The sequence below is a fragment of the Prenolepis imparis genome, unplaced genomic scaffold (assembly GCF_030444845.1).
Source record: "Prenolepis imparis isolate NDT839.2.m4 unplaced genomic scaffold, iyPreImpa1.0 SCAF_15, whole genome shotgun sequence".
Lineage (NCBI taxonomy): Eukaryota > Metazoa > Arthropoda > Insecta > Hymenoptera > Formicidae > Prenolepis > Prenolepis imparis.
In genome coordinates, this window is record NW_028141173.1 from 8,527,546 (window position 1) to 8,546,152 (window position 18,607).

The 18,607-nt window shown below is 40.5% G+C and overlaps 1 protein-coding gene across 1 annotated transcript; it reads right to left on the reverse strand.

Moving 5' to 3' along the window:
• Positions 1-3,517: 3,517 nt before the first annotated feature.
• On the reverse strand, positions 3,518-5,073 carry LOC145946130 (uncharacterized). Its single transcript, XM_083055589.1, has 3 exons — positions 4,905-5,073; positions 3,690-4,653; positions 3,518-3,601 (listed from the first exon to the last, which is right to left on the reverse strand). The coding sequence occupies exons 1-2, from the start codon at positions 5,071-5,073 to the stop codon at positions 3,692-3,694; spliced, it is 1,131 nt and encodes a 376-aa protein (XP_082911715.1). The 3' UTR covers positions 3,518-3,601; positions 3,690-3,691.
• Positions 5,074-18,607: the final 13,534 nt, after the last annotated feature.

The window sequence follows — 18,607 nt, forward strand, 5'->3', positions numbered from 1 at the left end:
TAGCGTTGCGTAAACGATAATTGAGTTCGTTGAAGGCATCTTTAATGGAGAATTGTACTTTACGCACCGCCATATCGAGAGGAATGAGTTGAGAGACGCGTTGACTGGCGATTCCCGTGACGAGGAGCATAATGTCGCGAATTAGGTTGAGCTTTGCGAAGGATCGATTCAATTGGTCGACGATAACATCCATTTTGTCCGCTTGCTCATTCGTGCCGAACGTGATATACATTTTGTACATGTCTCGCAGACTTTCTGGAATTTTCAGGTCGTGACAGTCGAGCATCTGCTTAGATGCACGACGCACATATTCGAACGCGTCGATGATACCGCCGTCGCGCGACATACGATTGTACTTATGTTGTCTACGTTGTTCGAAGAATTGACAGATCAAACGATCTCGGAGAGAGATGTTCGATCGTAATTATATGAAAGGTCTCGTTCGAGCGATTATAACAAGTAGTAACTTCTCCACGCACCGTGGCGCCACAATCTTTAGAGATCTTTAGTGATTTTTTCTTTCCCTAGCCCATGCCTTTATGCTTCATATAGTTTAGAGCTCCATGAGCACTAGCATGTTTAATAAAAATTATTAGTTAACCACGGGTAGGGAATTGAGTAATTCAATCGGGTGGGAGTAATCGCTCGAACGAGACCTTTCATATAATTACGATCGAACATCTCTCTCCGAGATCGTTTGATCTGTCAATTATCTTCAGGTCGCGTTCTCCCGATTATAACAAGTAGAGGTTTAGAGAAATAATTTTTATTTGCTTGCTATCTTTTTTTTTTTTTTTTTTTTTTATTATATCTATATATATATATATGTATATGTAACTTATTTATTCATATAAATATATATTGCACTTTAACTCTGCATAAGTGTTTTCGCAAAGGATTTTTTGGTTGAAACAATAACTTTATTATAATGTTTAGCAAAAACTTTCGAATTATTCGACCAGCTGGCCGTTTTCCTAATGGTTTCTACATCGATCCCTTTTATCAGCGCTGCTGAAGTCGCCGCATGTCTCGTAGAATGAGCCGTGAATTTTTCGCTTATTCCACAACGGAACATCGCCATCTTAATCCATCTACCTATTGTTGTCACAGATGCTGCCCTGAATGGCTTTTTGGTTGTCAAAAATAAATTATCTATCTCGTCTCTCAATTGCGATGTCCTTCGAATATAAACGTCAATTGTTGACACAATATATAACTTTGGATTTTCCGAAAAAACTGGTAAGACTAACAACGGCTGATATGCGCCCGGACGAGAAGTTTTAATTCTATCCGGTATTTCTATTTCATATCCCTCCGAACTACGCTTGATATTAGAAAGCTTGATCAAAGCTAATGTTTGCGTTCTGTGCGCCGTACCCAATGCAAGCAAAAGTACGAGCCGCTCAGTCAAGCACTCGAGGGTCAACTCGTCCAGAGGAAACCATTCTTCAATTTTCTGAAAAGCTATGCTAACGTCCCAAGTTCTGTCGTATCTTGGTTTTGCTGGTCTAAGCATGAATACTCCCTTAAAAAATCTGGAAATATTTCTATCCTGGCCAATACTGCCACCGCTAATCAAGGAAATCGCCGATCTTATTGAGTTTAGGGATCCGTAGGCCGCTCCTTCTTCGAATTTTTTTGTCAAAAACCGAATAACCTCCTTTCCTTCTGGTTGATAGGGGTCTAGCCCTTGATCTAAGCAGAATGCCCACCATTGTTTTAGCGGACCTGCATATTGTTTGTGAGTTGACTCCGCTATCGAGGCTTCGAAGATGTCAAGAGACGATCCTGGCAGTCCTTTCCTTCTGAACGACTCCCTGATAATTTTCCTACCATCAGGCACAGTTTCCCTGCTAGCGGGTGGTGAATAGATCTACAAGGGGATAAAAGTAATGTAGGCGAAGGCTTAAAAATTAAGGGTTTTTTGATCAATAGCTTCATGAATAAGGGAAACCAAGGCTGGCTACTCCAATAGGGAACTACTATTATTCCCGTGGCCCTATCTACCACAATCTTTTTTAGGACTTTTAAAATAAGAGCAAATGGCGGAAATGCCCAAAATAACCCTACTGAATGCCAGTCTTTAGTGAAAGCGTCCACTGCTAACGCTTCTGGATCGTTTTCCCAAGAGAAGTATTTTTCGCATTTTGTGTTGCAACGCGTGGCGAATAAATCAATTTTTGGATATCCGAACGCCTCTACCGCCTGACGAAACACATAGTCTGCTAATTCCCATTCCGTATCTATGTTTTTTATCCGCGATTCTCGATCAGCCTCCACATTGTCCTCGGATTTTATGTACGAGGCCACCAACCAGATGTCTCTCGCCTCGCACCACTGCCAAATTTCTTTCGCAATCCTATGTAGATTGGGATGTTGTACTCCTCCCATTTTATTAACATAAGCTATCGCCGTGGTGTTATCCATACGCAGAAGGATTTCGCAACTATTGATATCCCTAGCAAAACTCTTTAGCGCGAACAATGCTGCTTTTAATTCTAAACGATTAATATGGAACTTCTGTTCTTTTTCAGTCCAAAAACCTCGAGCCCTTTTTCCTTCACAGAACGCGCCCCATCCCGTGGTGGACGCGTCGGAAAAAATTTCGTGTTTATAATTTCCCTGCCTAATAGGATTCGAGGATTTTGGAATATTATTCTTCCACCATTCAAAATCCGATCTGAGGCTCTCTGGAATACTAATTTTTGCGTCATAATTATCTTCATTTTCTAATAATTCTAAATACCTAATGCGTTCAAAACCTTTCATATACAACCGGCCATATTTTACTGCTGGACAAGCTGCGTTAATTGAGCCCACAAAACTTGACCATTGTCTAAGCGAGATTACTTTCCCTGGACTAATTTCTTCCAAATACCTGAGTATTCTTTGTCTTTTATCCTCTGGTAATTCCAACTCCATTTTTCTAGAGTCGTACATTATTCCTAAGAACTCTGTCCTTTGCCTGGGCTCCACACTACTCTTGTTGTAATTAATGATGAATCCTAAACTTTCCAAGAGATCAATCGATGTCTTCACATTACTAACACACTCCTGTCTAGATGATGAAATGAGTAGTAGATCGTCTAAGTATATAACCGAAGAAAAACCTCCTTTCCGCAGATAATTCACGACTGGCTTCAAGACTTTCGTGAATATATATGGGGCTACGTTAAGACCAAAGGGCAGGCATAAAAATTCAAAATATTGGTCCCGGAAAATAAATCTTAAATATTTTGACGAGCTTTCATCTATCGGTATTAGGAAATACGCGTTCTCTAAGTCTAATTTTGCTAAGAAATCGTCTTTGGAGATTAATTTTGCTGCTGTACGACCGTCTTCTAATTTAAAGTGTCTTGTTTGAATATATTCATTAAGCTTCTTTAAATTTAACACGAATCTGAAGGATCCTCTGCTTTCGGAATTAAAAAATAAGATGATACGAACTGTGGGTTTTCTGAGACACAGGGTCTAATGGCCTCTAATTCTAACAATTTATTTATCGACCTTCTAACGTCTTCTAGAGACTGAGAGTCACGCAGTAATGGTGCCGTCGGAACTTGCGCTTGAACCGGCTGAGACGTAAAACGAATCTTGTATCCTTTTATAGAATTAAGAATGAACTTATTACTAGTAATCGATTTCCATTCCTTAACGAAATATTTTAAACGACCAGCCACTCTTCTCACCTCTAGTGTTTGCGATGGTCTGATCTCGTCGGTCTTGTGGATGCTTTCCTGTTCCACTGCGAGTTTCTCTGGCGTTCTTTGAACCGCAGAGATCTTTGAGGGCCTCCTTTCCACGCCTGCTGTGAGTGGCCCTTGGACTTCATCGGCAGGCTTTTCCTGTTTCCCCAGTTTGACATCTTCAGAGGCTTCTTGGCTTGCTGGTGAGGAGCGAGATCTTCCACTACCTTACCCAGTGATTTTGTATGCTTGAGTCGTTTAAACAATTCATTGCCAAACAGATCATCTGTAATGTCCGATTTCTTTAATAACTCTCTGTATTTCTCGTCGATGCCCGGTAGAATAAAAGCTTTTCTCATTATTGATTGCTGGTAATGCAGACCGGCCATGAGTTTTCCTGCATTACCCAAATTTTCTAAGAGGGTACTCGAAATGTCCCCTTCTTCCAGTTCTAAGATTAACGAGATACCTTTTGCTATAGCTACCATTGCCGAGCCTAATGCGTTTTGCGAGGACACAAAATGCTGGTCTCTGCTCTTTGCTACTCCTGACATATAAGCCAGAATTTCTGGATTGAGCTTAGGGGCTTCTACGTGCAAGGTCCCTTTTCTAGGAAATTTCTTCATTATTTCCTCCCGTAATTTTTTCTCTTCTTCCTCCCGTTTTTTATGGTCTTCTTCGTCTCCTTCGTATAGACCTTTATGCATCCAGTTTTTCCATTCTGTCACCAGTACTGGATGCAAAACGATGTCGGTCGACTGAGATGGTTCTGCTTTTAGACACAACCTTTCTCTAGTCTCATCGCTGAGGCTTATTAACTCGACCTCTGCCTCTTTCTTCTTCTTCTTCTTCTTCGCCCTATCCTCCTCTTCCGTGTCTGATTCTCCATCTGACGTGGACGAATTTGACCTCTCCACCTCGCTCGCGTCCTCTTCCCCAAGGTCCTCTACGAGATCGCTCGGGGCAGCTGCGTAGCAACACAAAAAAAACAAACAGCTGACTCGCAATACATACGATATGTCCTCCCTCGAGTGAAGGCTCATCGTCGCGAGATTTTTACTAACGTGCGATATGTCCTTCCTCTAGTGAAGGCTCATCGCCGTGAACTGCGATATGTCCTTCCTCTAGTGAAGGCCCATCGCCGAGCAATGTGCGATATGTCCCCCCTCTCATGAGGGCTCATTGCTAGGACGCTTACGAGCACCTTTATTTACTTACCATTTTCTTTATTTTCCGCCTGGTCTTGTGCCTCGTCGGCAACAATGGCGGGCGCATGTTCGATAACCTTTTCGTCCGTCGCCTTCGTGAGTCTCCTCAGTTTTTTACGCAGAATTCTCATCTGCTTATTCATCTCGTCTAGATCCGCCTCACTCACTTTTCTCTTCATCGTACTCATAATTTTCTTCTTATTTTATCTCTCTATTCTTCTACAATCACTCTATGATGTGACTCCTTCGAGCACAAAAAACGTTATGAAGCATAAAGGCATGGGCTAGGGAAAGAAAAAATCACTCTAAAGATTGTGGCGCCACGGTGCGTGGAGAAGGTACTACTTGTTATAATCGGGAGAACGAGACCTGAAGATAATCGTAATTCTGGAAACGATTGTGGCGCTACGTTGAATAACATGCGAGCTGTTTGTTCTAAATTGTCGTCGGCGTTATTACAATTATTTCGCGCGTCACGTTTGAAGTTGTCACGGGTGTGAGAATCGGCCGCGATCGACTCCGATGACGATTGAAACATTTTTTTTTTGCGAAGATTCCAACATACAATTATTTAGGAATAAATACACGCTAAAATAGACACGGCACCGACGGCTAGACGTAAAAGTCTACTAAACTATATGCTCTTATAAGTATTTAGATACATGCCTAATGTTATCCACGTGATGCACCCATATTACGCGAAAAGCCTACTAGCAATAATCGCCGTACTCTCAATGTCGATTGTATCGACCGTGTTTCTTGTACGCGTAATAATTTCCTCTCGGTCATTGATGCGACGTCGATGGCTTGTGATGCGCGAAGCCAGTTTGAACGGCGAATTTGCGAAACATCCGCAATTGTACGATTACACTCGCATGATTTTCAAATGACGCGACTGTGGGTGTCGCGCGAGTGCGAAAACGCCGTTACGCCTGATTTCTCTCGCTCGTAGTACATTATCGCGTAAGACAAAAATAAACTGGCGAGTATTGTGAGTAAAGAGACGAATGTCATGCATAGCCAAGTCAACGGTATCACCTCGTCGTTGAAAGAATTGACGATCGCTTTCACGTGAAACGAGTCTAGTGTGCGAAATTGTGTCGAATCCACCGCAGCGATATCCTTCATGCTCGGTCAGTCGTTTGCTTTTGTGTTCGCAAATTTATGCCACGTGTGTTTGGAAAAAAATTTTTTTTCTTAGAAAAGACTGCAGACAAGGTATAATGAAAAATGTTGAAACATAGAACGAGAAGAAGCATTTTATTCATCATACGTATAAATATGTATACAAATGAATTTGACGAGGGAATGATGGGGGTGGAAAGGGGGAGGTAAAAGTCATAAATGTTGTCAATTGTGTGTACTCAATCGAACGAATCGACGATGATGTCTAGAGGATGATGGAATTGGTTGAATCGTCGGCTGATTATTCCACAAATATTTACCGGTAAGATCGATGTAACCATCGATGTTTCGACGTTTGTTCGTATTATTGTCATTCCTCTCATCGTAGTGACAATAGTAGTAATTTTTTTCCAATGTAAAGACATAACCGAAATTATGATGCGTAACGGCACGTTTACGCGGATCGTCGAAGAAATCGTCGTACTCTAGATACGGTATGAGCCTTGTCATCAATACGTCAAAATTGCAGAGATAAAGATTTTGAAAATGTTGATTCTTTTGATGCGCCTCGTCGATGATTTCGCGCAATGAAAAATGTATATTGGCGGGTAAACGGTGCAGTCGCGTCGAACGCGTCGACTGCATGTCACCCCATTGATGCGTTATACGTTCACCTGTGCGACACACGTAAATGTTATTACAATCACCGTTATAGTCGATCAGACATATCCACGAGCTGTAAATGATCGCACGAGCGATACTTTTGTAATCGACACACTTGATGTCGGAGATATTATTCGACGTTCGAACGTAGGCTGGATCGTGATTAAAGATCTCCTCGAATTCATCGTCGATGAAAGCAAATGCGCAGCCACGATGGATCAATTCGCTGACGAAGATTGTAATCAGATAGGTTTGAAACACTATTCGACCTCCATAGGTGTAACTCGACGCGTCGCGATAAATATACCGACTCGCTTTATTTATAAATTCATCGCGCGATTCTTGCGGTAGCGACAATAAAGGTACCGTTGTCGATATTTCATCGTTGGATAACGGAACAGTTTTGTCCGCCGACACTGACGCTAATCGCGACGATCGACTTTTCGAGAAATATTCTTTCAACGAGCCGACGGTTCATCGTATATTGAGTCGAGGAAATTTCAACATCCGCGACGTAAATCTTGTTAGACGTTTTTCGCATCTTTCCGCCAATGAACGACGGCGAAGTGAACTCGATGTGCCGCTATTTTTTTGCCTCGATTTTTCCGTACTCGATTCCAGTACGATTTTCGACGATGGCACCGATGGTGACGACGGCGCATCGCTAATCATCGGATCGAAAAATGCCACAGTATCCTCGCTAATTTTTGTTCGTTCAACAGCATTTCCGTAATAGCGTGGCTTCCGCATGCGTAACACAATAACGCGAACAATGCGATTAACGCCGTTAAAGTGCGCGAGAATTCGACGCACGTGTCGTATCGATTGTTGTCGTTGTTGTTGTTCTTGCTGTTGTTTACAATCGGTGTAAGGTATCGTAATTTTATGTTGACATGCGAATGGATCGTCGCGCGTATATTCCATTGATAAAAATAAACAGTATTCGTTGAAGAGCGCTCGAAAAATTAGACGCAAAGTTTCCGCGTCCCTTCGATACGGTCGTTTGCATGTCTGGAAGCGCATTGAAGTGCGTTGTCAACCACCAGCCACCGCGTCCGGGTGTACACAATTGGTCGCGCGCCAATTTTCGCAATCTTTGACGCGTTCGTTCATTCGAGTCGTAATCGTTGTTCAACGGATCGATCAATAAAAGACTATGACATTCACGTGCACGCATTCGATCTGTAATTTCTTCAAAGTGGTCCAACCAATCATCCGATAATCGCTTATCGATGAAATTCATTTTTTCCAATGATTTTTTAATTTTTTTACATAATACGTATACACGTCGACGTTATATCGAAACTAATGCTTGCGGCGATCTGACATTTATCAAAGACCGTTCACCGTATTTATACCGTAACGTGACAGAATGTGATAAATACTCGTGCGTATACCGTTATTACTTCATTCTCCCACCCCTTTGTGTTTCTACTCGATATAAAATGCTTATACGATATTAAGAATATAATAACGAAGAAACCTGCTCGGCGTGAAACGATACTGTAGAGATATTGATATATAAATCTATGACGTTATATATTCGCTTTATTCATTCTCTCTCCTCCCTATTTCTTCATCGATCCCCACCTCTTTCAGTATTAGCAATCGAGTTACGCTTGAGCGAGGTTATAACTACTTTTGCGATCAGTGTCATACGCGCGCGGTCAAGCTTTGTCTACCATAGTGTTGAGAATTCATCGTAAAGATACCGCACATTGTGTATATTGCAGATCGAAGGAAGGATAGCTAAATATTTTTAAACGGATAACGCGGTGAGTTTTTCCATACCTTTATACACGACATTTTAGTACGCTCCAATTATCGCGTAGTATATAATTTACATAACCGTAATCTTTTGTATTCTCTCCGAAAATACTAACATTGAATCTAATAATTTGAATGTTTCGCGAAATGTGATATCGTCGCTATAACGCCCTTCGAGCATACGGCGCGAGCAGAATGTATATCACGACGATCGTCGATACTAATTTTTTTCTCATCTCTTCAACTTTGTTCGTTGTCATAAAAATAGCAATTAATTACAAATTAATATGCGTTTTAGATAATTCGTAAAAAAATGTCCCATACGGCTCAAAGCTATTCCTCATTGGGCGTACATTGCTGCGAACGAAGATGTATGCTGCAGCCGCGTACCATGGTCGACGGAATGGCTTGTAATATTTGTCAATCGTATTGCTATTGCCGTTGCTCGTGCATAACCTGGATGGCGAAAAAGGGGCTTCCGACATTTTGTTGCGAGAAGAGATGTTTCATCGTTCCGGAGAGTCAAGTGGATGGACGAGCGTGCTCGAAATGTCTCACCTATTCTTTTTGCCACTGCAAATGTATGTCGTACAAGAAGCCAATGGAAGAGAAGTTACGTATTGCTCAGGAACATATTGTACCCTTGTTGACAACTGATGTATCATCCGTTACACATTGTTGCGAAAAACGTTGCATGATATTACACGGATCAAGTTACGAAGAGAGAATCGTATGTCCGAATTGTTTATTTTTTGGCTATTGCATTTGCAAATGTGAAACATTTTCGAATGCGAAACACTGAATAAAGATATATGTTACTCAAAATAACGTATCGTTATTTTTTTCAAATCCTTACAATAAAAAAAAAGAGCTTAAATTTTATTTTACGTTTTAGAGAAAAAAAATTTTTTTTTATAAATAGGTGAAAATAGTGAATATACTAAATGGACGGATAACCGGAAGCTGAAACGGTGTGTCCGAGGAAGGTGAGAAAAAAAATTGTAATCTCTCTCTCTTTCTGCGCGCGAGTTACGCCGTTCCAAAGTGTATTGTGCGCTAACTGAATCATGAGAGAAATAGAGAGAGAGAGAGAGAGAGTCGTGTTATCTTTCTCACTTCCTTCGGACTCGTTTCTCTGCCGAAAACGATAGGCATTCCCCCTCCATTTCTATATGTTCTAAGATGGTAGATCTATACGAAAGAGTGTGATGTAAGACGAAACGCGGGCGGGCCAATATCTCGGAGTAGTGAGGAGAAGTGAGAGAGGGGAAAGCTGTAAGCCTATAAGGCGAGAGAATAAGTAACGAATAGTCATGGAGTGTGTATACAAGCTACGCCCAGTGCTATTAAGGCTCCCGGTACCTTGTCGACCGTGTCGGAATCTAATAAGAAATCTCAACGTGTTGTTTCTCGCCTCTGACGTCATGATTCCAATATGGCCGCGGTCTTCCATTTACATCAAAGAGGTGTCTACTCGTGCCGCTTTTTCGATCGATAGGCGGGCTTACGCGATTCAAATCGATCATCAATATCAGAGCACTGTCACACACTATTACTACCCACCATTACGATTTATCGTGTATGTGTGATTCTAAGATGGCAGCACAGCGATATGGTCGGAGGGGATCATGGACGTATGAATATATCTGGACGGAGCGTAAAGTTAGTTTTAGGGCGAGGGGACCGATACTGGCGCGGCGGGGGATCGGCCATCTTGTCTGGCGACATTTTGGCGCTCTGTTTGAAATGTGACATATCATGATATTTTATTTCTACTTCTATTGCATGAGAACAGACTTTTATAGAATAGAACATTAATTCAACAATTGTATGCAATTGAAAATAATTTTCTATGTTTATATTAAAAGTTTATATAATTAGTTGAATGCAATTAATCGTATAGTCAAGAAGAAGTACTCACAGTCAAATTATTGTCGTTCACTGTTAATGAAGTTCTAACTGATGTATTTGGCACAGGTGGAATCTCAATTTCTTTTTCTTTCAACTCTACTTCAACCTCTGAGATATTTGGCTATAAATATTAAAGTAATTTTTAATATATGTATTTATTCATACATGCTATCATTAATATATTATATAATGGTAATCTAATATTTTTGATATATCAGATAGATAATTAATAATAATAAAGTATTTTTCAAATAGAATATCTATAGAATATTGACATAAATAAGACAATATTCTACAGAAGAATAGTCAGAATCATTCAGTAAAGTATATTTAAATTTATAGTATTTAGATTTATTAAAATTTAAGATTGTGAACAATGATATTTAATTGTAAGTAAAATTATACTTACGATTGGAATGGCATTTTCTTTTAATCTTGTTCGCGTTAGGGAGCTACGATCAAAGCTACTTTCCGAAAAATGCAATGAGCATAAATGTGGAGATTTCGGTAAACATTCCACACGAAGACCCATATTTTTAATCCAAGTTAATTTTCTTACTTCATCTTTTGGAAATCTATATAGTAAGACAAATCAATAAAATAATTATAGGATTATCATCACGTATTGGAATTATATCTAACAGTATTTAGCAAAAATTTATTCAAACAGTAAAAACTTTTACATAGAACCTTACTTTATTTATATAAAATAAGAGTAAATTTTATTTTGTGGTTAGATTATGAATATAATACTTACCGGTGGTATGTGATTTCAACATCTTGTTCCACATTTTTTTGCGCTTTAGTTTTGCGATAACTTTTGTTATAACAGCCGATTGCAACACAAAGCGGCTTTTTTTTATATTTTCGTGTAAAAATAATTCAATGTCACTGCTGTTCTATACCTATGTCGCCAGACAATATGGCGGCCCCCTCCTCCCCTAAAATCTTCACCCCCCGCGCCAGAAGGCTCCGTCCAGATATATTCATATGGAGGGGATAGATAGTTGACGTCATTCTGATATCTAGACCTTTAGATTGCAATAATATCGCTCGAACGCACACACAGACCGTCGACGCACAATTGTCGCGTCTGTATAATTTTTATAAGAACAACGAAGATGAGTGCATTTTGTTACATAGCGTATACCTTTTTTCATTCTAAATTTTATATCCGTTTTTCGACTCTCGTATCGATCGTCGCAAAATAATTAAACTATATTCAGTTAGTATTGTTTTTATATATTTTTCGTAATGTTTATTCTGTGACTTTTATTTTTTTATCACTAACCTCATTTCAATAAGTGTTTTTTTTTTTCAAACAAAATAATATAATTCATTAATGAAATAAATTTTTATAAACCACAAAACGAATAATCGTGCTAATTTTTTCTTCGACATAGCATTCTTTTTTTGCTCGGATAATTTTTCTTAATTCAATGACATTTTATTATCAAGCAGGTACAGAAAGTATCGATTTTTACTCATAATTTCTATTATTTAAATATTTATTGTTACACGTTGATCGTAACATTTAATATGTATACAAAGTTTCGCATGATTTAAAAAAATCAGCTAGAATATGTTTGTTGTGAAATTCCGGCTGATAACCGTGAATACGCCACGCATCGTACATTATAACGTTTGAATTTACCGTGAAAATTTCGCGTCGAGAGAATATATTGTGTAAAACGTTGCATTTACTTATATCGATATCGAACATTTTAGCAATTAAAAACTTAATATTACGTTCGAGTTCTGCAGACTCGATTGAAACCTTATCTGGGAAAATTGTCTCTTTGGCTTTATCCAGCAACGCCTGACGCGTTTTGTCCAACGTATTAGATATTTTATCATAAGTAACAATGTAGGCTCCCTGCATTGATAAATTACAAATTCAAAAGGAGGCTATATGGAGCCACGCGTAGAGTGTAGGTACGCAAATATTAAAAACAAACTTGTTGGAATAACAAATTTATTGAATCTAAACGTTTCGGTCCTTTCTTTGGACCTTCTTCAGTAAATTTAATACAATAAATAATAATGGGGAATCTACATACTACCGCACGTAGCGCAAAAGCCGTGAGCCCCCCCTATCGATATCCCATTAGATAGACAAAGTGACATAATATGTCAGGTACTCAAAAGTGGACTCTAATGACGGGTATAGTGAGGAATTTCCGAAAGGGGGCTTACTCTAATTCACACACTCATCCATCGCACGTTCACACGACCGTACGCGGACGCGCCCGACGCACGAGTGAAGAAGATATTCGTTTTGATGCTATTAAGGCGCCCTACCACGGCTCATAGCCTGTTATCGAAGTCAATGTCAAACAATGTGTGGAATTTATTTCTCCTTCTCTCTCTCTCCCTCTCCTCCTCCCTCTCCCTCTCCACTCTCTCCCTCTCCCCCTCTTCCCCGCCCCCCTCCGTCACTCTCCCTCTAACCCTGTCCCCCCTTCTTCTCGCTTCCCCCCCTTTCTCTATCTCCCTCTCTCAAACATACGATGTATGGAGATTAATGTTACAAATGATTTATGGCTCTCTAAAGGAATTCGATAACAACTAAACGAAGACCGTCTTTCAAGAAATTTGAGGCATATTTGTCACAACAGATATATATGCTTGACTTAGACACTCTGTGTCTTCTTGTCGGTTTAGGCCATTTATCTGGCGCCTGATAAACAGCATCTCTGAAACAAGTCTCTTCCTTAGAAACGGTTCCTCATCCAAGATCTCAACGTTATCCCAATCAAATTCGTGGTTATTCAGCCTGTGATCCGTGATCACGGATTTTTGCGCGGTGTTTCTTTTTATGTGATTTCTGTGCTCCCTAATGCGTGTTCTCAACTGCCTGCTGGTCTGACCGACATAAGAGGCATTACAATTTTGACATGAAATTTTGTATACAACGTTATTATGCCAGTCTCTCTGCAGTGTGTCTTTATGCACGCGGATAAACGAGCGTAACTTATTCAAACCTGTGTAGGACATTTTTACATCTAGATCACGGACCACATGGCTAAACCGTTCGGACCATTTGGGTATGTATGGGACATTAAAATAGGCAACGCGAGCCGAATTAGTATCAGGTGTTCTGTTAGCGTCACCTGAATTATTATTTTTATTTCTCGCAAACAAAGTCCTAAGCCTTTCGTGAAATGTTTCAAAAATCAGTTGTAATGGATACCCATTATCACGTAACACCCCAATGACCAATTCGAGGTTCTTTTGGTGATATCTTGAATGTGATAACCAGAAAGCCCTATCTATCTTAGGCCAAATATTGTGCCTCTCTTGTGGCAGAGAGGGTGACAGGAGTAATAATTCAGATATCTTCCCGAAAATGTTGGTTTATGATACCAATCGAATTCAACGTGTCCCCGGTTTAGAATGAATGTAACATCCAAAAAATCGAGTCTATTGCCCCCCTTTTCCAACGTAAACTGTAATCTATTATGACACGCGTTAAACTGTCTTAGTATCTCCTGGCTCGTCCCGGGAGGGACGGCCAACGCGATATCATCAACATAGCGTACGTAGATCGGGAGTTCAAAAGGAAGGTCTCCTATCACCCTGCTCTCCAAATCGCGCACCCATGGGCGCTCCGAAGGTTTGTTGATAGATTATGCCATCAAAGGTGAAAAAAATTGAGTGAAGAACAAGCCGGACTGCCCCCAAAAATTCCACGCGCGGTATCGTACAGTTATTTTCTATGAAATTCCACCTCGCAGCTATGCCGTCGACTGCCAAATCCAATGGGACGTTAGTGAATAGAGAGACCACATCCAGTGAAATAAGTTCACAATTGTCACCAACGTAAGTTCCATCGAGTTTGTTGACCAGTCGAAAGCTATTCTCCACATGACTGTCCGCCGCTGGGACCGACTTGTATATGATTTTGTGGAGAAACGTCGCAAGACGATGCAGCGGCGTGTTCAGTGAGGAGACGATGATTCCCAGGGGGCAGCCCGACTTGTGAATCTTAGGGAGCCCATAGGCATGTCATAATAGATTACAGTTTACGTTGGAAAAGGGGGCAATAGACTCGATTTTTTGGATGTTACATTCATTCTAAACCGGGGACACGTTGAATTCGATTGGTATCATAAACCAACATTTTCGGGAAGATATCTGAATTATTACTGCTGTCACCCTCTCTGCCACAAGAGAGGCACAATATTTGGCCTAATAGATAGGGCTTTCTGGTTATCACATCCAAGATATCACCAAAAGAACCTCGAATTGGTCATTGGGGTGTTACGTGATAATGGGTATCCATTACAACTGATTTTTGAAACATTTCACGAAAGGCTTAGGACTTTGTTTGCGAGAAATAAAAATAATAATTCAGGTGACGCTAACAGAACACCTGATACTAATTCGGCTCGCGTTGCCTATTTTAATGTCCCATACATACCCAAATGGTCCGAGCGGTTTAGCCATGTGGTCCGTGATCTAGATGTAAAAATGTCCTACACAGGTTTGAATAAGTTACGCTCGTTTATCCGCGTGCATAAAGACACACTGCAGAGAGACTGGCATAATAACGTTGTATACAAAATTTCATGTCAAAATTGTAATGCCTCTTATGTCGGTCAGACCAGCAGGCAGTTGAGAACACGCATTAGGGAGCACAGAAATCACATAAAAAGAAACACCGCGCAAAAATCCGTGATCACGGATCACAGGCTGAATAACCACGAATTTGATTGGGATAACGTTGAGATCTTGGATGAGGAACCGTTTCTAAGGAAGAGACTTGTTTCAGAGATGCTGTTTATCAGGCGCCAGATAAATGGCCTAAACCGACAAGAAGACACAGAGTGTCTAAGTCAAGCATATGTATCTGTTGTGACAAATATGCCTCAAATTTCTTGAAAGACGGTCTTCGTTTAGTTGTTATCGAATTCCTTTAGAGAGCCATAAATCATTTGTAACATTAATCTCCATACATCGTATGTTTGAGAGAGGGAGATAGACATTGACTTCGATAACAGGCTATGAGCCGTGGTAGGGCGCCTTAATAGCATCAAAACGAATATCTTCTTCACTCGTGCGTCGGGCGCGTCCGCGTACGGTCGTGTGAACCTGCGATGGATGAGTGTGTGAATAAGAGTAAGCCCCCTTTCGGAAATTCCTCACTATACCCGTCATTAGAGTCCACTTTTGAGTACCTGACATATTATGTCACTTTGTCTATCTAATGGGATATCGATAGGGGGGGCTCACGGCTTTTGCGCTACGTGCGGTAGTATGTAGATTCCCCATTATTATTTATTGTATTAAATTTACTGAAGAAGGTCCAAAGAAAGGACCGAAACGTTTAGATTCAATAAATTTGTTATTCCAACAAGTTTGTTTTTAATATTTGCGTACCTACACCCTACGCGTGGCTCCATATAGCCTCCTTTTGAATTTGTAAGATATTTTATCTTCGCGAGTTTTTACATAGCGATTAAATGACTCTACGGCCGCTTTTACGCGACACCATCGTTTTTCTATATAAATTTGATTTACGCGAACTACTTCGGTAAATACTGGCGTTGAAGGTATTAATCCTCTTTCCTCGTCACTACTAATTTCGGCGGATAATAAATTTTCGTCGAACTCGTTGGTTGTAAACGTGATGTTTAATCGTCTTGCCGTCTCAAATGTGTTACTGGGTGTCATATTAAAAATAATTCTGTCACTCATGCATTTCGATTCGAGTATCAGTGGAATGCGGCAAACGTTGGACTTTCGTGGCCACGGTAGTACATCGATATTGCGAAGTTTCAACCATATCGTTATGTACTTGTGAAGAAAATTCTCGTTTGTATGTAAAACGTTGTGACGATAATCTTCTGTCGCTATTTGGTGCAAAAGATATGCAATTTCACGCTCCAAGCACATTGCGGAAACGAAAAAGCTAAAAGGCATCGCCACCGCAAACTTCCACCCTCGTATATATCTGACGAAATAAAATTCGATAATTTTCAACATTTCGGTAGAAATGCCGTTTTTTATAATCGCATGATAAAGTACTCGTGAAATTATTCGCGAACAGGTTTCGGCACAGCGCTTAAATTCTTCTAGCTCAATTTTCCCACGAATTTGCCAGATATCCGAATTCGATGTTTCATTCAATAATATCGACATTGCGTTGACCATGGATATCAATACGTCGCGCAATAATTCGTCGGCGGAGATGTAATACCATCTGTGCTCGAATCTCGACGTAGTTAATTCTTTAAACTCTTTGGAAGCACTATTTTGACGTATCATCGAGTTAACGAAGGCGCGAAACAGTAATCGCGTCTCGAGTACGATAGCACACGTATTATAATTATTGCACTCGTTCGTCGTTAGATCTCGTATTCGTTCGATAATCGCGAGACGATGGGAAACAGCAGATATTCCGCTTTGACACCATAGATACGCAGCTAATGGGTTCGTCAAATAGCCAATGTGATAGTACGAGTCGCCGATGTGAAAAAGCATATCCAATAATGAATCGTGCACGTTCAGAGTTGTCGCGCGCGCGTCATGCGGTCGTAAAACTTTTGCCGCTCTCCATATTAAACGACCATTTATATAAACGTAATCGTGAACTCGTAATTGTGCGCAAGAAAATATCCTCTCATACTTGTTCAAGTAACGTGAAAATGATTCTTTCACGGATTCGGACACTTTTGTAATTACCGGCAGAATGTAAATCATATATTGAGCATCAATGCCGTCGTAAAAGAAGAGGTCGTCGCTACCAACTTTTTCTTTACCCATTGATAAAAAATGTACATGTTGCCAAAAGGTAATTGTTTCCTCAGATTTCCACCAATGGAACATTGGGTTGTTATGTTCGTCGTCAAATTTAGACCTGCAATTGTTGTTCCGTAAAATTACATTAATAATTTTATTTGCCATTGGAGTTGTAATGTGCTGGAACTGAAAAATATATATATATCAATTATAGTTTTATCGCAATTGATATTTTATGGGGGAAACAAAAGTATACTTTGCGATAATATTCGCCGATTTTGAAAATTGGATCATAAATATTGTGGTTTAAGCACAATGTTCGAACACTTAGCAGGTTCGGATGAGAATTTTTCTCTTTCCGTCGAGAGTGACATTTCTTCCGAGTTGAAATATTCGCACTGTTATACGCTCGTGTAAGAAAGTTCGTAGAAATACTAAAAGTAACAGCCACTGAATTCTCGTTCGTAAAAATAGACTTTTATTCTTTATCTCGTATGGACAAAACTCGCTTCGCGCGCGTATCTGCGTGTCGTAAGTATTTTATATCTCGTCTGTCCGATGCGTGTCGCACACGCTCGCTCCCCTCCACTCGAGCCATCGACGCCGTTCCATTGCGCCGTAGGCCCCGAGGCGCGCAGTTCAATCGGTCCGATAGTTAATTTCTCACACTCGCTTCGATTACGCATTCGTTTTTTATATAACCGGTTCTCCCACCGTAAACATTACTCTCTCTCTCTCTCATCGCTTCGAGGTTTCGGTTATTAAACGTTATCTCTCAAAGTGTTTGCTCGTCGAATGGAACGAAACGTATAAACGGGAGGTGGACGGAAGCGAAGCTGCAGCGTTGATAAAAAAAAACTGTCTTTCGCAAATTTTAATCTATCTAATTATTTCGCGCGAAAAAAACACATATCGATATACGGCTGTAGATATAATCGAAAGAATGAATTTCAACGACAACGCGTATGTCACTTTTGCTAATGTCGACAATGCGATTAGGCGAGACGAGACTGCTGCTGTGCGATACATAGATACCGTTTATTCAGTGAATACGCGACACGCGAGTACCTTGCGTTATATCGAAAGTGCTAAAGCGGCAGCGCTATTATTTACGGAATTGCGACGTGATCGTCACTCGACTGCCCCTCGTTCGTCGGTCTCTCGCTCGTCATCCGACTTATCGAGGGTTGCTAGTGAATCACGCGATAATGGCAAACGCGACGATACGTCGATCGTTAACGATGAGAATGAGAAGGAGGAAAAAAACTACTGCAGATTATTCGATTAATTATGTATGTGAAAAATTATTTTATTTTCCGCTCTTTACACGATAGATGCTAACGGCGTCGCTGTCTTCGCACTCCCGGCCCCGATGCTCGTCGTCTTACCGATACGAGGAAATATCGTCTGCTTCAGCGACTGATTCAACGACGGAGTATTCCAATTGAGCGCCGTACGTAAACAGTAGGTACTGTTGCATCGTTTCGTAGTATGAATCAAGAG

Excerpts from the sequence above, each read along its gene's own strand:
- LOC145946130 (XM_083055589.1), bottom strand. The coding sequence starts at position 5,073 with ATGAAGAGAAAAGTGAGTGAGGCGGATCTAGACGAGATGAATAAGCAG. Across the intron at positions 4,654-4,904 it reads GGCGGAAAATAAAGAAAATG|CTGCCCCGAGCGATCTCGTA; the intron begins GTAAGTAAATAA and ends GTTGCTACGCAG.